General features: G+C 42.5%; 1 protein-coding gene across 2 annotated transcripts in view; it reads left to right on the top strand.

Moving 5' to 3' along the window:
* Window positions 1–4,040: 4,040 nt before the first annotated feature.
* The window catches only part of ITIH2 (inter-alpha-trypsin inhibitor heavy chain 2), a 43,589-nt gene continuing 30,221 nt past the window's right edge, over window positions 4,041–17,408 (top strand). For both annotated transcript variants that reach the window (XM_088141406.1, XM_088141405.1), the window contains exons 1-8: window positions 4,041–4,299; window positions 5,539–5,613; window positions 8,328–8,354; window positions 10,082–10,254; window positions 11,838–11,942; window positions 12,183–12,345; window positions 13,362–13,469; window positions 14,328–14,456. In XM_088141406.1, coding sequence (XP_087997532.1) covers window positions 4,207–4,299; window positions 5,539–5,613; window positions 8,328–8,354; window positions 10,082–10,254; window positions 11,838–11,942; window positions 12,183–12,345; window positions 13,362–13,469; window positions 14,328–14,456 — 873 coding nt within the window. In that variant the 5' untranslated portion in view covers window positions 4,041–4,206. The remainder of the gene's footprint in view (window positions 4,300–5,538; window positions 5,614–8,327; window positions 8,355–10,081; window positions 10,255–11,837; window positions 11,943–12,182; window positions 12,346–13,361; window positions 13,470–14,327; window positions 14,457–17,408) is intronic.

Below are 17,408 nucleotides of genomic sequence, written 5' to 3'. Positions count from 1 at the left end.
ACCAGCGGTCCTCAGACACATTTGAAGAAACACTGAATTAGATAAACACAATAAACCCTGCAGGACTTATTTTTGTTCAGACTCATGAGATTTATTCAATTATAGACCTAGCTGCTTTTGTGCAGGATGCAAAGCTTGGTTATTTTAAGTCTGGTTACTTTCTTTAAGGATCTTGTGTTCTGCAAATCCATCCCATTTGCACACAACCATTCGCAGTTATGATGGTGATGAAAATTTAACTTTATGACCAATCCTCGCATTTATGACCTTCACAGATCTGTAAAGCAAAGGAAAGCTGAAGTCAGATCATAAGCACAGTTGTAGTTTCACGTAGTGACCGCTTCACTTAACGATCTTATTTTGTCTGTCTCATGCTTTTTAAACCACCCAATGAGTTAGGGTTAGGGTTAAGGTTATTGATCAATGGTTGACAGTTACATCTGCAAATTTATGTACCTATGCCGTACAGTAATCACAACAAGGATAACACATCAATCGATCGTGTCTGCAGCAGGTGAAAACTTTTCTTTATATTTTAATGCTAGTGGTGGGCAAGAAAGGAAACAGAGCCAGGAATTATTTTAACTTTGCCTTTTTAAAGCAAGACCTTAGTATTCTTTCAGTAATGGAAGACCATATTTGCCCAAGGAATGCTGGGTTCTGTCAGAGGTAACTAATTGGTGAAATGCTCCCAGTCCAACTTCCTGAACCTGTTTAGTTAAATACCTAACATCGGTATTTCACATCACATAAGCGGATTGTTCTTAACCTTGGTTAGCTTGGATTGTGTTTTGAGAGTAGTTTGCTAAAAGAGACACAAATGGTCACCAGCGTTTGATGAGTAATCAGAGCATATGATAGCCCATGTGCTTGGGCTGGAGAACTACGCAGATACAATGCATATTGCGCAGAGAAATGTTGTTGTGATCCTTCCAGTCAATCCAGACCCCTGGTGATTGCCTGGACAAGTCCTGGCAGTTTTCCTGGCCATGTTTTTCTGAAGGGGTTTGCCACTCCTTCTTCCTAAAGCTGAAGGACTGACCCAAAGTCACCCAAATGGCTTTTGTGCCCAAAGCAGGCTTGTCTGGTTATTAGCACTGGACTTTGTGGGTCTCCCAGCTTCTAATCCAGCGCCTTTAACCACCACCCCAACCGTGCCTCACCCCAGAGAAACAGAAAGTGCTAAAAGATGTGTACGCTTGCCCCTTGGAAGGAAAGCTATGGCAAACGTAGATAGCATATTAAAAAGCAGAGACGTCACCTTGCCGACAAAGATCCGCATAGTCCAAGCTATGGTTTTTCCAGTAGTAATGTATGGCTGTGAGAGCTGGACCATAAAGAAGGCTGAGCGCCGAAGAATTGATGCCTTTGAACTGTGGTGCTGGAGAAGACTCTTGAGAGTCCCCTGGACTGCTAGGAGGTCAAACCAGTCAATCTTAAAGGAAATCAACCCTGACTGCTCATTGGAAGGACTGATATTGAAGCTCAAGCTCAGATACTTTGGTCACCTAATGCAAAGAGAGATCTCTTTGGGAAAGACTCTGATGCTGGGAAAGATTGAAGGCCAAAGGAGAAGGGGATGGCAAAGGATGAGATGGTTAGATAGTGTCACTGAAGCAATGAGCATGAAACTGAGCAAACTCAGGGAGGCAGTGAAGGACAGGAAGGCCTGGCGTGATATGGTTCATGGGGTCACGAAGAGTCGGACACAACTTAATGACTGAACAACAACAACTGTACATATTTAGTCCAATGTTCTGTCTGAGAACATGCACACATTCAAACCATTGTCTTTGGAACCCACATACTGTATATAGACAGGGATACCAACCCCTTGAGGGAAACACAGATGAGGTGTCTCTTCCATCCCTTCTCTGGGGGTCTCCCCACCTGCTTCTAACCATGGTACAAATTTGCTTTGGTAAACTCTACCTTGTGTTGTGTCTCCATGACATTACTTTCATCTCATTCCCAGCCCATGAATGAAACTACTTATGGCACCCTTATTGGCTCAGTTTTAGGCTTATTCTCATATCTCCATAACCATGGTTTGAACAAGCTCTCCCTTACCTGTTTTAATGTCACATGTCCTCATGATATTGCCTTCTTCCCATCCCCAGCCCAACTTGACACCTGGCAACTTGATAGGTGTCTAAGCCCACCATTCGAAGCACCCACCTATGCTCCTCCTTACCCCAGCATACATTAAAGAGAACAACTGGTGGTTGCTTATCCCACTGGCAGGGAATTAGTGGGAGAGGAGACGAAGCAGGACTGTGCACCAGTCACTCTCTTCAACTTTTCCTGCATTAAAAGGGAAGGGCACTCCGCTCACTGACCTTGCAACGAAGTCAAATAGGAGTTGGCCACAAGAGGAGTTGAGAATAAGCTGGCATCAGTTCCTCCTGGCTCATGGGTTGGAAGAAAACACTTTAACACAACTATCTGAGTGTGTCCTGAGTCAGGCACTCCCTGTGATCCATCAGATCGTCCAAGGCTCCCGTTATCTTCTCCATCCATTATCCTCCAACATTCTGCCCTTCCTTGCCAATTTTCTCTCCTTCTACGTTAGCTCAGTTTCTTCTAGTGAGAGAGAAGGTATCTGCCCTAGCTTTAAACCATTGCAGACGTCCAGGGCGTCCTTTGGATGCCCTCTTCAGCTGCAGATAACCAGTTGGCAGCAACAGCTTCATTCCAGCAAAGTCCAACTGCAGGGGAGGAGATCAAGGGCAGGTTTAGAGTCCAAATTCCAGCTCCGTTTGCCAAATGCAGTTTTGACAAGAAGGGGCTTTGCTTCGGTGCCTTTGGAGGGAATCAGCTCTATTTGTGCCAAATACTTGAAGAGCAAGATCCATCTATTGATTCATCTATTGCTGTAAGCCAGAGTTTGCTTAACCATTATTGAGTAATTCACAGTGGGCTGGATTTGCAGATAATATTAAACCATAAAGCCAGAACCCACTTATTTCGAGTGACAAATCACATTCCCCACACACTGAATAAAAATATTGGCATGAGCATTTCACGCCTGCCCTTCTGGGGATATTGCCATAACCTGGGCCCTGGGGTGGGGCCATATTCTGCTCTTGCCATAAACCATGGCTTCCAAGCCACGGTTCATACAACTATGCACCTATTGGTTGGTTTCAACCATTGAGCTAAGTCTAAAGTTAGTTGGGGGATAATATGGCGTATAAATCCAGCCTCAGTGACTCACAAAGCGAAGTCCATAAACCATGATTAAGCCATGTTTAGGGTAACATGGGAAGCCAATCACCAAGTCTCAGAACTGGGGCTGACTTCTTGCTGCCATAATGAAGAACTTACCTCCAACCATTGGGAGAAACTGGGCTAGCTGGTTTTAAGATACCATTAGTAGTCAGGTTCCTATGTATTGGAAAACAAGTGTAATGGATGTTTGTTCAGTTCATATCCTGCCTTTCTTCTAGGCATTCAAGGCAGTGTTCATAGTCCATTTTCTTCCATAACAACAACCCAATGAGTAGGCTGGGCTGAGAGAAATAACTGCCCCGTATCACCTAGTGAGCAACCATGGCTGAAGATGGACTAGAACTTAGGTCTTCCTGCTTCTAATCCAGCACCCTCACCACTACACCATCCTGGGTCTTGGTCTGAGAAGGAAGGGTTGGCCCATAGCCCCCAGGGACTTTCTCTGGCTAAGGTGGGACTAGAACGTGGGTCTCCCTGCTCCTAATCCAGAACCTTCTGCACCATTCTGGTTCTGCAGTATTGCCAGACTGTCCTCTTTCATCCACAGGGTTGCTCCATTTGTATCCTGTTCTTCTCCTGCACCAGATCGTCCTCTTCTTGTGGCCTTTAAATGCAGTTCAGCCCAGCATTATAGGTCAGAGCAAGTGGGGTGGGGAATGGGGAACAGGAAGCCCAGCCTATCCAGCGTGCAAGCCATTATCAAGAGACTTGGCCCTGTTTGCACAGCCCCTCACCTGTGCCCCCCACCCCGCGCTACCAGGCAAATATTTGCTTTTGCCCAAACAAGGTTAGCATTTCTAAAGAGCCTGCAAAACACAACACAACCAAGCGGGTCTGTTGCTGCCTTTCCATACAAGCGTACCTTCACACTCCTTTGAACTTGGATCTATAGAGAAAAAGTCCATCACCAGTTCATATGGTGTGGAACTGATCGTATTAGATTTTCACTGTTCTCTGGAAGGTGAAGGGGGAAAAATGAAGTTTCTTGCTGCTTGTTTCATGGTGCTGCAGTTGCTGTTTGCTTCTGAAATCCAGAGTTTTGACTTCATTGTGGAAGAAGAACCAGAGGTAAGGATTTCCATCATGGGCAATCATCCTTGTGTCTGCAGGGAGCTGAAGTTAACATAATCAGCTAAATTAAGATTGAATGGCTTTTATTATTCCTCCCTCCTCCATTATCTTGTAGGAACTATGCTTCATGCATTTGCCTGAATTAACTTTCAGTCCTAATATTGATGAATAGAAATATTCAGGTAATAGTTCCATGTTTTCTAAGAAGGAAGCCCTACAAAGCTGAATAGGGCTTGTGCCAAGGTAATGCACATAATTAGGACAGCAATACAAAATTTTAATGATTGTAATTTTCATTGCTTAGCCATTTTCCTACTGGTGGAATATAGGAGTGAGATTTCTCCTCTTCCTTTTGCAAGATGAAGGATTCTGACCTTCTGGAACCCAGCCTGAAGTCTATCAGCTGAATTGTGGTCTATGCAATTAATTAGGTTGTCACCCACTGGCTGCATTCACATGACATATTTAATCTGGTTACTGAATTATCCTGTTTTCTGGATTGGCCCAATATGTGAACAATAAACTAGCCAAGCAATTTGGCTAGTTTGGGCTGTGCCATAAATATACCATGTAGGATAAGTTCTCACCACATGCTAGGCTAAAATGTGGTTGGCTGGTTTGTAATTCAGTGGGTTGTGTGAATGGAGCATGGGTCTTTGTGAATGGAAGGTGTGTGAGCCTGAGAAAATGTATGGAGATAGGGGTATCTTGTGAACATTTCCACCACCTTCTAGCTGGATTGACACATTTCAGTGAACACAAACTAGCCAACTACATGTTATATTAGTGTGTTGAACAAACCCAACTATGTGGTTAGTGTATCACTCAGTGAGCCAAAAATATCCAGAAAATGGGGTTGAGTGAATCATAGTCACTGTGTGTTTGTGTTGTACAAACATGGCCTTTCTCTTCCTCTTTTTCTCTTGTGACGTGGTCAACTTCACATGCGGTCTACTTGGGCTCAATTCAGCCTGTTTATTCAATAAATGATTATTAAATAAACCATGGCTTTATTTGATGGGTGAACCAAGTCAGTATCCCATTTAGATTATATTGTAGAATGTAATATTGGGGTGACAGATACACAATTATTGTACATTGTGCTCTAAGTACACGGCTGTTGTCTAATCACTTGGCGTTGCTCCCAATAATGTTGGGATCTTTTTTTTCCAATTTAACTTGATAATATTGCCTGTGGCTCCCCTTTCCTGATCTTCTCAGTGGTTCTCCTTCCAGAAACTGGCAGAGTTGTTTGACCCGGAGACCAGTGGCTTCATCTCAAGCCCCCGGCTGCCAAGCAGCAGATATCAGGTACAGCAGATTATTACTCGATATTTTTGCAAAGAGAAAAGCCGCCTATCTCCTCACTCAGGCCAGCTTCTCCAGCATTCCTAGAAAATAAAAAATGGTGCATGGAACTAGCCCAATGCGTTGGTTGGAAGTGGCTGTAAAAATTTAATGATACACTGGCGGGGTAGGGGATAGAGTGGGGATGGATGGGAAGCAACCACATCTGTTTGTCTTTGGTAGAAGGGAAGATTTTCTTGAGTCAGGCTCAACTCCTGGGAACTTTATGGATAGATCAATATCATTTTCCTGGCAACAGTAAGGAAGTATGGAGTCCTTGGTGCTCTCTGAGCTTGGTGGTTTGCTTGCAGATGTTTCATTACCCAACTAGGTAGCATCATCAGTGTGAATGAGTGTGGGGTTGGCTCCCTGTTTATATACAGTAGCTTATATACAGTACAGTTATCTATATATTAGATGTAGAGTCTAATTATAGTAGAGTCATCTACATACTATATGTACAGTAGAGTCATCTATTATCTACAATAGAGTCAGTACAGTAGAGTCATACTGTAGAGTTATATATAGTAGTTTATATACAGTAGAGTCATCAACATACAGTGTAAGGACTGTAACAGCCACTATGTAGGACAGACAGGTAGAAGACTAGCAGAGCACATCCCTGAACACCAACTAGCAGTCAGAAGACACGATGAAAACTCCTTAATCTCACAACACATGGACAGACTCAACCATAGTTTCAACTGGGAAACTGTGAGCATCCTAGACCAAGCTAAATCCTAAAATCCCTGGGAATTCCTGGAAGTTTGGCCTTCAGACAAATCAGCCATCAATAGACACCTAGAGATGAACCACATTTACACACCATTCAAAAGAGACAATTAAAAAAAGCTAAGAAGGAAACGAAAAGACGAGAACACAGGTCCTCTCCAGAAGCCAACACCCAGATAAGCAGGGATGAACACCAGGCAAACAAGCAAGCAGAAAACAATACCCTTATCAAGGTGCTACCAAGGAGAAAACCACACACCTACCAACACTGGCAGGGCAGCTACTGTATATAAACAGGAAGCAAACCCCACCCTCCCTCACACTGATGATGTTACTCGTTGGGTCATGAAACATCTGCCAGAAAACAACCAAGCTCAGAGAGCACCAAGGACTCCACAGTTCAACCCTGAGCTACAGAGATGCTCTTCTACTGGCAAAGAAGTATTTTCCACTGATTTCTTCTAGGGTGTTTTTAGACTTCCCAATGTAGTTTATAGTCATGGGTTTCTGAAGTGATCTCCCTTCCAAGTACTAACCAAGTTTAGCCCTGCTTAGCTTCCAGGCCCAAGCAAGACCTACCAAGGATACTACCTGCCTTCTAGTGAACAGGGAGTTTTGTGACTTACTACTCCTGACATTACAACCCTGTAGTGGGAACACGTTTGATGTATTCTCAAAAATCCAGATATTCATGGTGGCCTGAAATGTTGCCTTTCCTTGTGCTAGAGGGTGTGCAAAGGAAATAAAGGTCCCATGGTTATTATTTTTTAAAATCTTATTTCCTTACACGTATTACAAAGATACACAAAAGAGATGGAGGGGAAAAGAAAAAAAGACCCCCCAACAATCAATGGCAAATTAAACCACGAAAAAAAGAAAAGAAAAAACTACAATTTATCTAAGTAGATGACATACAGTATAATAAATGTTTATTTGTCCATCAGTTGCTTTGTATTGTTCTTTTACGAATGCCCTTTTTCTTCTAAAGAGATTTTTAGACATTTTTAATGTCTAAAGAAAGACTTTATGAAAGAATGTCTAATGAAAGAATTTAACAATCTACTCAACCAGCAAACACCATTGATCTTTGGATTGCAAAGATAAATACTCCTCAGGACTTTTGGAGACAATGATGTTGTTTTCTTGGGCTTGATAGAGGACTTGGCCATTGAGTCATTCAGGGCTGGTTTGCTGACTTCCCTGGCAGGCCTGCAGCCCTGGGATTCCCTAGTGGTCTCCCATTCAAGTAGCAATGATCCTGATCCAGCTTAGCTTATTCAGCTGAGCAAGGTTGCCTAGATACTGCCACCATGCTGGACATTAGGTTTATGAGAAGCCCATTTAAGAAATCAATCAATCAATCAATCAATCAATTATTGATCCAAACATAGGAGTTGGCTTCATAAATTTCCACTAACATCCCTTCTATGAACACATACTCCAGGATTCATGGAACAAACCTAGTTGATGTTATTCTTTTCGTTCACATACTTCTGGCTTTAGTTAGTGAGGGACTACGCTTTGGTGGTCCACATGTATCTTAAAGTAAGAAGCATTATGTAGCACATGATCAGGAAGAGCAAAGGCCTTATCTCAAGGGTTCTTAACCTGGGCTCCATGGACCTCCAAGGGGTCAGGAGATAGACTTCCGAAGGCCCATGAATTTGGAATGGGAAAAAAATACCACTTTATTTTCACATGCATTGCTCGATGACATATTTGTTATTTTTACAATGTTTTGATAACTGTATTTGAACTTCATAGAGGTTGATAGGTTTCATCAAGACTCTCGAAGGAGTTGATGGCCCGAAAAAGTTAAGAAGCCTTAGCTGGAGATCTGGGAAAATGAATGCTAGTTAACGGGAGGGCAGAACATCTTGGAAAAGCTACAAGGTTGTTCATGCTCCAATCCAGGGTTTGTCTAAGCTGGCTTCTTTTCTTTCTAGAGAAGCACTGATGATGAAGAAGAATTGGTGAGTTTTCACGTTGATGTTTTTCTCTTTGGCAAAGTGGCTCCTCTCCTTCCCACTTCCCAGTTAACCATTAGCGAAGATCAATCCCACTGTTTGCTTAGGGCTTCTTGTTTTTCCTGTCCAGGGGAAACGGAATATTAACCTGGTGCTTTTTTATTGCACAATGTTGTCACGGGGTGCTGAAATGACAATGGAGAAAAGGTTTCAGCTTGGGAGAAGCAAGTTAAGACATTTACTTACTTATGGCGTTGATCTACATAGCCACCCATCTCACAGTTGTGTCTCTGGGCAGCAGACATAGGATTAAAACAATAAACAGCAAAGTAGGCCACAACAATAGCAACCGTAATAGCACAATCATAGCATCATGGCACCTGAAGACAATCTAACTCAATCCATACAACCATAGTCATGTTAAAAAAAAGTCACATTGCTGGACTCACCCATCCTCCAGACCCCATGCCTGAGGGAACATCAAGGACTTGGAAAACACCAGCAAGGTCTGGGCCAGATGAATCTCAGGTTGTTAAAATGCTGATGTTAAAATGTTGTTAAGATGTTAGAAACAGGGCCATGGATGCCTTTGAATGATTAATCTACTGGTGATTTTCATCTTTGTGACGGTTTCCAGGGAAGCCCCAATTTCCAACCTCCCTCTCTATTTTATCTGCCCAGCTGAAATGCTCTTTACTCATTCGAGTGGGCAGAAAGCAGATGGGCATGACAATTTTTGCCCCCTCTTTTTCCAGCCTCTGCAGGTGCTTGATTTCCCTCCAAGATGACAGAGCCCAGATACCTTGGATTAGGACAGAACAAGGGGTAACGGGTTACTTTAACACTGGTGTATTTAAGGATGACCAAAGCCTCTTTTACTCATAGCTAGGGATGAGATGAAGGCAACAGAGCCAAAAGCAGACATGACTGGGGGACATCTGTGCGATGGTTAGCTGTGAGTGGGAAAAGGCTGTAATGATGTCTTCTCTCTCTCTCTCTCTCTCTCTCTCTTCTCTCTCTCTCATCCCCTCCCTCCCTCCCTCCCTCTCTTTCGTGCCTTTGAACCAGTCTTGATTCTCAGTGACTGCCTGGACTAGTCCATGAAGTTTTCTTGGCAACATTTTGGAAGTGGTTTGCCCTTGCCTTCTTCTTCTTCCCATGGCTGAGAGAGTGACTGGCCCAACGTCACCCAATTGGCTTTGTGCCTAAGGCAGGACTAGAACTCACAGTCACCCAGTTTCTAGCCTTGTGCCTTAACCACTGCACCAAACTGGCTCTCTCTACAAAATTAGTCTGGGTTAATACTCATCTGTGATACGATTTGGACCTGTTTCTGGTTCCACATGGCCTGCTTCTGCAGGTAATGCAGATCTGCAGGTGATGTGGGCCTGCCTCTCCTGTGTCATGTTTGTGACTTTCCTGCAGGCCTCTCTGGTTCATTTACACTGGACCAGAAGCCCTGTGAAAATGGATCAAATAGCATCACTGATGAATCTAAACGTTGGGTCCAGAGGTGTCCATGGTGTGCGTGTGTATAAACAATTCAAGATGGGTATCAGGTGGTGCAACTGCTGTCTTGACTTCTTCTAATATCTCCCATGGATGCCTCTAGTTGGATCTCAATGTTTAATCAAGTCAACAATAAAATTTGCCATAAGGACATTCCTGGGACTGTACTTGGAACCCCAGCTATTCCTTTGCTGACCCTTCCTGCCATATTTGCATCGTTTCAGATTCTAGGTGAAGACAACATAGTCCTCCACAGCTACAAGATCCAGTCCACCATCACGTCCCGCCTGGCCAATACGATGGTCCAGACCAAAGTGGAAAACAGAGCCAAGCATTCACAGAATCTGGTCTTTGATGTCCAGATCCCCAAAGGGGCCTTTATTCACAATTTTACTATGTAAGTCAGAGCAAAACTAGTTCATCCACTTAATCTTCTCATAGGCTGAGTAGGTTCATCCAGCTTGTGCAGGACTACAGGGGCTTCTGACCATCTTTTCTGTGGCTCCTGGAACTTCTCTGGCCATGATTGAAGAAAATGGTGGTGTTGTTTTCATTCATTCATTCATAATTGTTTCTTTTGGGAGTTCAAGACAGCATACATGGAGGTATCCTCTAGTTTTGTCCACACAACAGTGAATATCAGGCCAGCTTCCCAATGGAATTATGTGGAAAAACATGAGATCAGGAGTTCTTCTGGACTAATTTTGCTGATTCTTGATAAGCACTGCTCTAGACAGTAACCAGAGTCCTAGTCTGCCCACTTCTCTAAGACCAGCTTTGATTTATTTTTGGTAAGAGGTAGCTAAGATTGTGCTGTTAACTTCTAAGAATTGCCCATAGCACCTGAGATAATCCAGCTGGGACTGGAGAGAGAGAGAAAAAAAGATTTTACTTATGCAACAGGGTTGGGGATACAGAAAATAGGATAGAGGAACAACTTGCTTTTCTATTCTTGTCCAGAAATACAAGAATGATCCATGTTTGGTGGGATTTTGCTGGACAGGAGTCCCATAGCCTATCCTTTTCCACTCAGATGGAAGGACAAGGGGTGGAAAATTGAAGACCCAAACCAGCTTGGAAATCCGGAGCTAACTGTGCGATGTTATATTAGTCTGCTTTTGGGGATAGGATGATGGTCCGCTTCAAAGGGGTTCTTCAAAGGGAAGTTTCCCTCTCAGCTCTCAAGCTTGCCCCAAAGATTTCCATGAGTGACATGAAGAACAAGAAGGTTCTCCTGCATTTTGTGTCCAAATTTTTTTGGCTTTTTTACATGACCACCAAACGTGATAAAATGTCCCTTCCTGTTGTTCAAATTTCCAGCAAAGATTTGAAGTGCCTTTATACATTCTAGACAATTTTTCTGGTGACAAATACCCATGATTCATCATTTTATATATCTCTCTTTAAGGCTAGAACATAATGTAAATTTCAGTCCTTTCAATCACATATTTTCCCATTGATCCATTTGTATATTATAGCCAACATTTTTAGCCCATTTTATCATGTGGTCTTCCACTTGTTCTTCTGTCTCATAGCAATAACATGTCCATTATCAGTACATAATTCTATTTCAGTCTTACTTTGTTCAAAACCATAAAATCTTTTATCCACTTTAAATCTTTCTGACAATTGAACATAAGAATGTAAGAAAAGCATCAACGAATATATCCTTCTGTTGTCAAACTTTCTCTTGATTTCATTTTGCATTTCGATTTTTTTCACAGTCCCTCCCCATGGATGTCCCTGAAAATTCACTGGATTCTAGAGTTGCAATTGGACAGAATTCTCCCCTTTAACATGAGGTGGCAGGGACTGGAACATTTGCAGGGCAGACACAACTCTACTCTGTCTATCTCCACCCAGCATCTCCTAAATGAGGAAGCTGCCTCAGTCTGTCCAGCAGTAGGACTGGCTCTGATGCTTCCTCCTGGCAGTTTCACTGCTGATTAAATTCTTTTTTGCTTCCTTTCTGCTCTACAGGAATGTCAATGGTATCACGTTTACGAGTTCAATTAAGGAAAAATCTGCAGCTCGAAGTCAGTATGCCCAAGCTAGGGCCAGAGGTAAAGCTGCTGCGATCCTAAGGTAGGTAACCCTGGTTGCAATGACTGATGCTTCATCCAATCCCTTTGTACTGCACTGGGGCTCTGAAGAGGAGAGATGTAACAAGGGATGGGCAGTATCTCTGTATCACTCTGGCTATTTTGAAGTCTGGACAATGCCAACCGCCATATTTGGAATATCCCCTCTACTCATCTTACTCTACTGATTGGTGGTATTTTGTGGTTTTTATAAAAAAGTAATAATTTGTGTAATTAAATGCAGGAGCAATGCTCTTGACATGGAGAACTTCAAAGCCGAACTCAACGTCCCCAGTGGAACCAAAGTCCAGTTTGAAATTCATTACCAAGAGCCCATCCGGAGGAAATTATCAACCTATGAACACATTATTCCAGTGCAGCCAGGGAGACTGGCTAAACACTTGGAGGTAAAGAAGGATAAATGGCTGGAATAGTGAATGTGAAGTGCTGCTTTGGAAACTGTCGATATGAACGTGAGACCTCCAGCAAAGGGTTGCAGGACATTTCCATCCCAAAGAGTGCTTCCTGTTCTGGTTTCTGGAAGAATAGGCCTGGCCATAACGATTAATCCTTTAGCAACTTTCACCTTGACTACTGTATTATGCTCTGAGTGGCCTTTGAAAAGGGTTCAGGAAAAAGATGGGTTTAGCCATCTGTCAAAACTCACTGTGGTTCTGCAGTTCAGGTTCTCAGAGGGGGAATATCGACTGATAGCTAGGCTCCTTTTGGACATGGGTTTAGGGCTATTCTAGAAGAGTGCAAACCCGCATTGGAAAGCAGTACACTGCTTTTACACCACGGCCCCGCTCACGGCTAAATTTTCTTGCCCTGCCTAATTTTGCCCAGGAAAATGCCTGGAACGGGCCTTCTCTGCGGTGGCCCCCGCCCTTTGGAACATCCTGCCCCCGGAGATGTGATTGGCCCCCTCACTCCTGGGCTTCCGAAGGGCCTTGAAGACCTGGTTCTGCCGCTTGGCCTGGGGTGAGGAGGGAACAGCTCAAGCAGGGAGACGGCTAGCCCCATAGTGGCTGGCTGTCCCTGCCCTGATTTTCCATCTTCTTGGATTTTTTGTTTTTAGTATTGTTTTAATTGTATATATGGGGTGTATTTTATGTATATTTATAGTTTTATTCTCTCTGTAACCTGCCCAGAGTCCCCTATTGTAGGGGAGATGGGTGGGAGAGAAATCTAATAAATAAATAAAAATAAATAAATAAAATATCCTGAGTTGTGGCCTTCAGGGGTTAAAAAATTCCTCCAACTGTTTCTACTGGAGATTCAGCTGGATCTTTGGGCATACAACGTCTGGGCCTGAAAGTCCTTCTAACCTACTTTAGAAAAATGTACCATCAGAGAGAGATGTTGCCATGTCTCTGTTCTTCTGACAACTGATTCTCATCTCCCCATTACCACACTGTCATAGGTTAATGTCCACATTGTTGAACCCCAGGGGATTAGTTTTGTCCACGTTCCTAACATACTTGGTGACCAGTTTACTGATGCAACTACAGTCAACAAAGGAGGAAAAAAGGTAATGATGCTAAAACAAACCACTCTTTGAGAAAAAAAAAATCTTCAGCCATCATAGCTTAAAATTCCAAGCTGGGTTGGTGTCCAGCCAGGGGTCAAAGAAATCAAGAAGGCAGTTGCAATAGATCTGGACCTTTTTTCTCCTTCCCCCCTACTCTGCAGATGCTCTTGGTTTAACTGGAGCAGAGACTTCATGTTAGCTTTGATTTGGAAGACTGAGTCTGAAAGTGCCTGAGATTAATATATAGGCTGAGATCTTTGAGAAGTCTGCTACAAACTGGCCTGTGTTACAACTCTGCCAGAAATGTGTAAATTAGGACATAGCTGTTCCTCAGATTTCATGTTACTCAGGGCTTTGCAGAAGGCTGTGGAGCATTTTAAATTATCACATTCCATAATTTAAAATGTTCTCACCTTCCATTTTCTTCATTTTCAAAGCCACTCCCTCTTGGGCAGGAGTTTAAAATTTAATGTTAACACTTCCACTGATGTTTTGTTGTTTTCCTTTTGTAATCCCTGGGTGGATTTGGAGGGAATTTGGGGAATGAAGGAATAGAATTCTCAAAAGTAAAATATGCCATGGTTTCCAATACCCAATACTATTATAAATGATGACTTTGCATTGCACTGACCAGGAAGTATGAGTGAAAGGCATGACAGGCATTTGCATAAATGAATAATGTTGGTCTCACAAAACCTGTAGGTGAACCTCTGGAGGAGGAAGGATGAGATACTTTAAAATAGTTTGGTGAATACAGATTTAACATTCAAATGCCTCTTGTGACCAATACAAAACAGTCCCCAAGCTAAGGTGTCTTTAGATCCATGTCTCACTTGGCTGTTCTCTTTGCACTTTAAGGCGCACATATCCTTCAAACCATCTGTAGCCCAGCAACGAAAGTGCTCCAATTGTACCACCACAGCTGTGGATGGCAATCTTGTGGTGACGTATGATGTCAACAGGGATACGAAAGCTGGCGAGCTGGAGGTACTTTGCTAAATGTCTTGAGTGTGGGGATTGGGAGGGGATCAAGTGAGATTAGGAACAGGTCAAGAGAGGCTTAGACCCAAGAGAGAATGCCCATAGTTCATGTAACATGTGAATTATGATGTTAATGTAAACGCCACTCCCTTGCCACCATTCTGAGAATCTTTCTAAGATGTCATTTGGAGGGAGGGAGGGAGGGAGGGAGGATACATACATACATACATACATACATACATACATACATACATACATACATACATACCAGAAATATGTGGGGAGCACCAACTGAGGATGTTCAGTTCAATGAATATAGAATGTAAGGCTTGGAAAAATCTTGGAAATCATGTGGTCCAACTTTCTGCCCAGTGCAAAAATCTATTCCTATAGCAGGAATAGATGGAGATTTAGCATCTGCTTAAATACCTTTAGCAAAGGAGAATCCACCATCTTCTAAGACAGTTGGTTCCATTGTTCAATAATCTGTGGGTGGCTATGCCTTTGAGTCAGTTTTGACTCCTGGTGACTGCCTGGACAAGTCTCTGAAGTTTTCTTGGCAACATTTTTGGAAGTGGTTTGTGTCAAGGTTTGCTTTGTTAAAGCAGGAATCCGTCCACTATGTCCTCAAGTCCTAGTTGAAGAAAGTACTCAGACACAATAATTAGTTTTCAGTGTCTATTTACATACATACAGCAACATACAGAAGTCCTCTGACGAACAGCATACAGCAGTTCCACAGCGGTCCAATGAGTCAATATAATAGTATCCAGTCCAAGTTCAATGTAGAATAGCGAGCGTGAGAGAAATCAAGAGAAAGTATACAGATACAAATGTACATTTATACATCCAATGACCAATAGGAACCGTACATTGCATCATCCTAGTATTTCATCATCTTCTTCCATCATCTTCCTTCCATTCTTATATCAGCTTCCTTTCAGGTATAATGACACAGCATTATTTCTGCTGATTAATGTTCTGTATTGTAAATTCTGATGTGTATTTCTACAAACATCAACAGTTTGCCCTTGCTTTCTTCTTTCCGGGGTTGAGAGAGAGGGACTAACTCAAAGTTATCCAGTTGGCTTTGTGTCTAAGATGGTACTAGAACTTATGGTCTCCTGGTTTCTAGCCTAGTGTATAGCATATATGGAATGGCCTTGAAGGACAGGAGGAAGAGCTGATACCAAGGCAAAGTCAGATAAGTGGGGCTTGAACCTGGGCCAAGAAACTAATTTCAGAAAACAACTCAGACAAGCTCCTCCCTAGTTCACATGAAGATGGAGGGAGGGAGGGAGGAAGCATATTCAGACTTGCAAGATTCTGTTACTTAGTTGTTACAATAAAAGTAGTCCTGACCTACATGGCATTGGTATCCTAGTCTGGTCTACCTGGTAGGATTGACACCTAGAGCCTTAACCACAACACCAAACGAGTTCTCTCAATAACTCTTACCATTAGGATATTCTTTGCAATGTCCAATTAACTCTGCTTTCTCGTGAGTTAAATCCCTTGTTTCTTGTCCTGAACAACACTGAACAATTCTGCCCAAACTTCTACAAGATAGTCCTTCACAAACATGATGTCAACTCTTATGTCTCCACCCATTCTTCTCTTCTCTTTGCTAAGCATCCCCAACATTTCCAACTGTTCTAATTTGTCCTTTTGGATCTTTTTTCATCTGGATTGCTCTCCTCTAGTCTGTCAAGGTCCATCTTAAAATGCGGGGTCCATACAATATTTTGGGTGTGGTCTGATCAAGGCAGGATAGATGACCCCAGCCCAACTAAGTTTAATAGTGTAGTTGTGGATTTTTGTTTTGGCTTCTACAGCACTTGGCTTTCCCTGATGAGACCTTCCTTTCTGTTTATCTCCCCTGCATAGTCAGAGCCAAAATTAGTTTTCATTATGAGTAACATGGGTGTAAAAAAATGTATGCTTGTTGATGTGGAGTCTCTCATGTAGTGTCCACGTTCTGAGAACATGCCAAACCTTAAAGCTGGTTATCAAAATATTCTATATTCCAGCATAACATGATGGACTGGTTCCCACGTTACACTGAACCACAACTTATCCAATTCTGTGTTAGCATATATTAACACATTGTCTAAACCCAGCCTGAGGGTTTGATCTAGACCAGGAGTGTGAAATCTTAAGATGTTACTGGAGTCCAGCAGATATGATCAATGGTTAGCAATGATGCAACCATCAGTGCCTACCCTGGTGTGAATTCTATTGTTTTTCTTGATTGGAAAGTATTACAATCTTGAGTTTTAGGCATTTTTCATGGGACAGTAATCCTATGGTTCTAAGTGTTCCATCAAGGTAACATGATAGGGTTCTTTCCAGCTCTGAAATCCTTGATTCAAAGATTTTGTTGAGCATAGTTCCCAGAAACAATCATCACATGGTTCCCAAATTAAGCCATCTTCTTGGTTCATGCAACCTGTAAAACCACACACACACACACACACACACACATACACACACACTAACCAAGGTTACCAGTGAGATATCTTAGCCAAAATATGGACATTCAGTTGGGTAATGAACTACCTTGATTCGATATGCTGTGTGAACACAGCCAGTGCCATTTAATAGGGTGTTTGTACAACATGTAAAGAATAAAAAGAGTCCTTCAACTCAAGTTTAACTCTGGGTAACTTCATGGAATATCCATGTAATTTTCTTGGCAACAATACAAAATACAGTTTTCTGTTCCTGGGATGTTTTTTCACCTTCCTAGTCTAGCCTACAGCTTTGGCATATAATGGTGATCCCCCATCCAAATGCTAACCAGACCTCAACCTGCTTAGCTTTCCAAGATCAACCATGGACATCTAGGTCCTGGTTTCTACTGTACTGTAAATAAAAAGATGGTCTTCGTTGAGCTTGATCTCTGGTCTCTATATAGTTATAGCCAGGGTTTTTTTGGGGTGGTGGCAGCAACCAATT

This window comes from Python bivittatus, unplaced genomic scaffold (assembly GCF_059951505.1).
Source record: "Python bivittatus isolate LINGU-HERP-01145 unplaced genomic scaffold, Pbiv_v1 ctg000330_np1212, whole genome shotgun sequence".
Taxonomy (NCBI): Eukaryota; Metazoa; Chordata; class Lepidosauria; order Squamata; family Pythonidae; genus Python; species Python bivittatus.
This window is presented reverse-complemented; position numbering and strand designations above follow the sequence as displayed.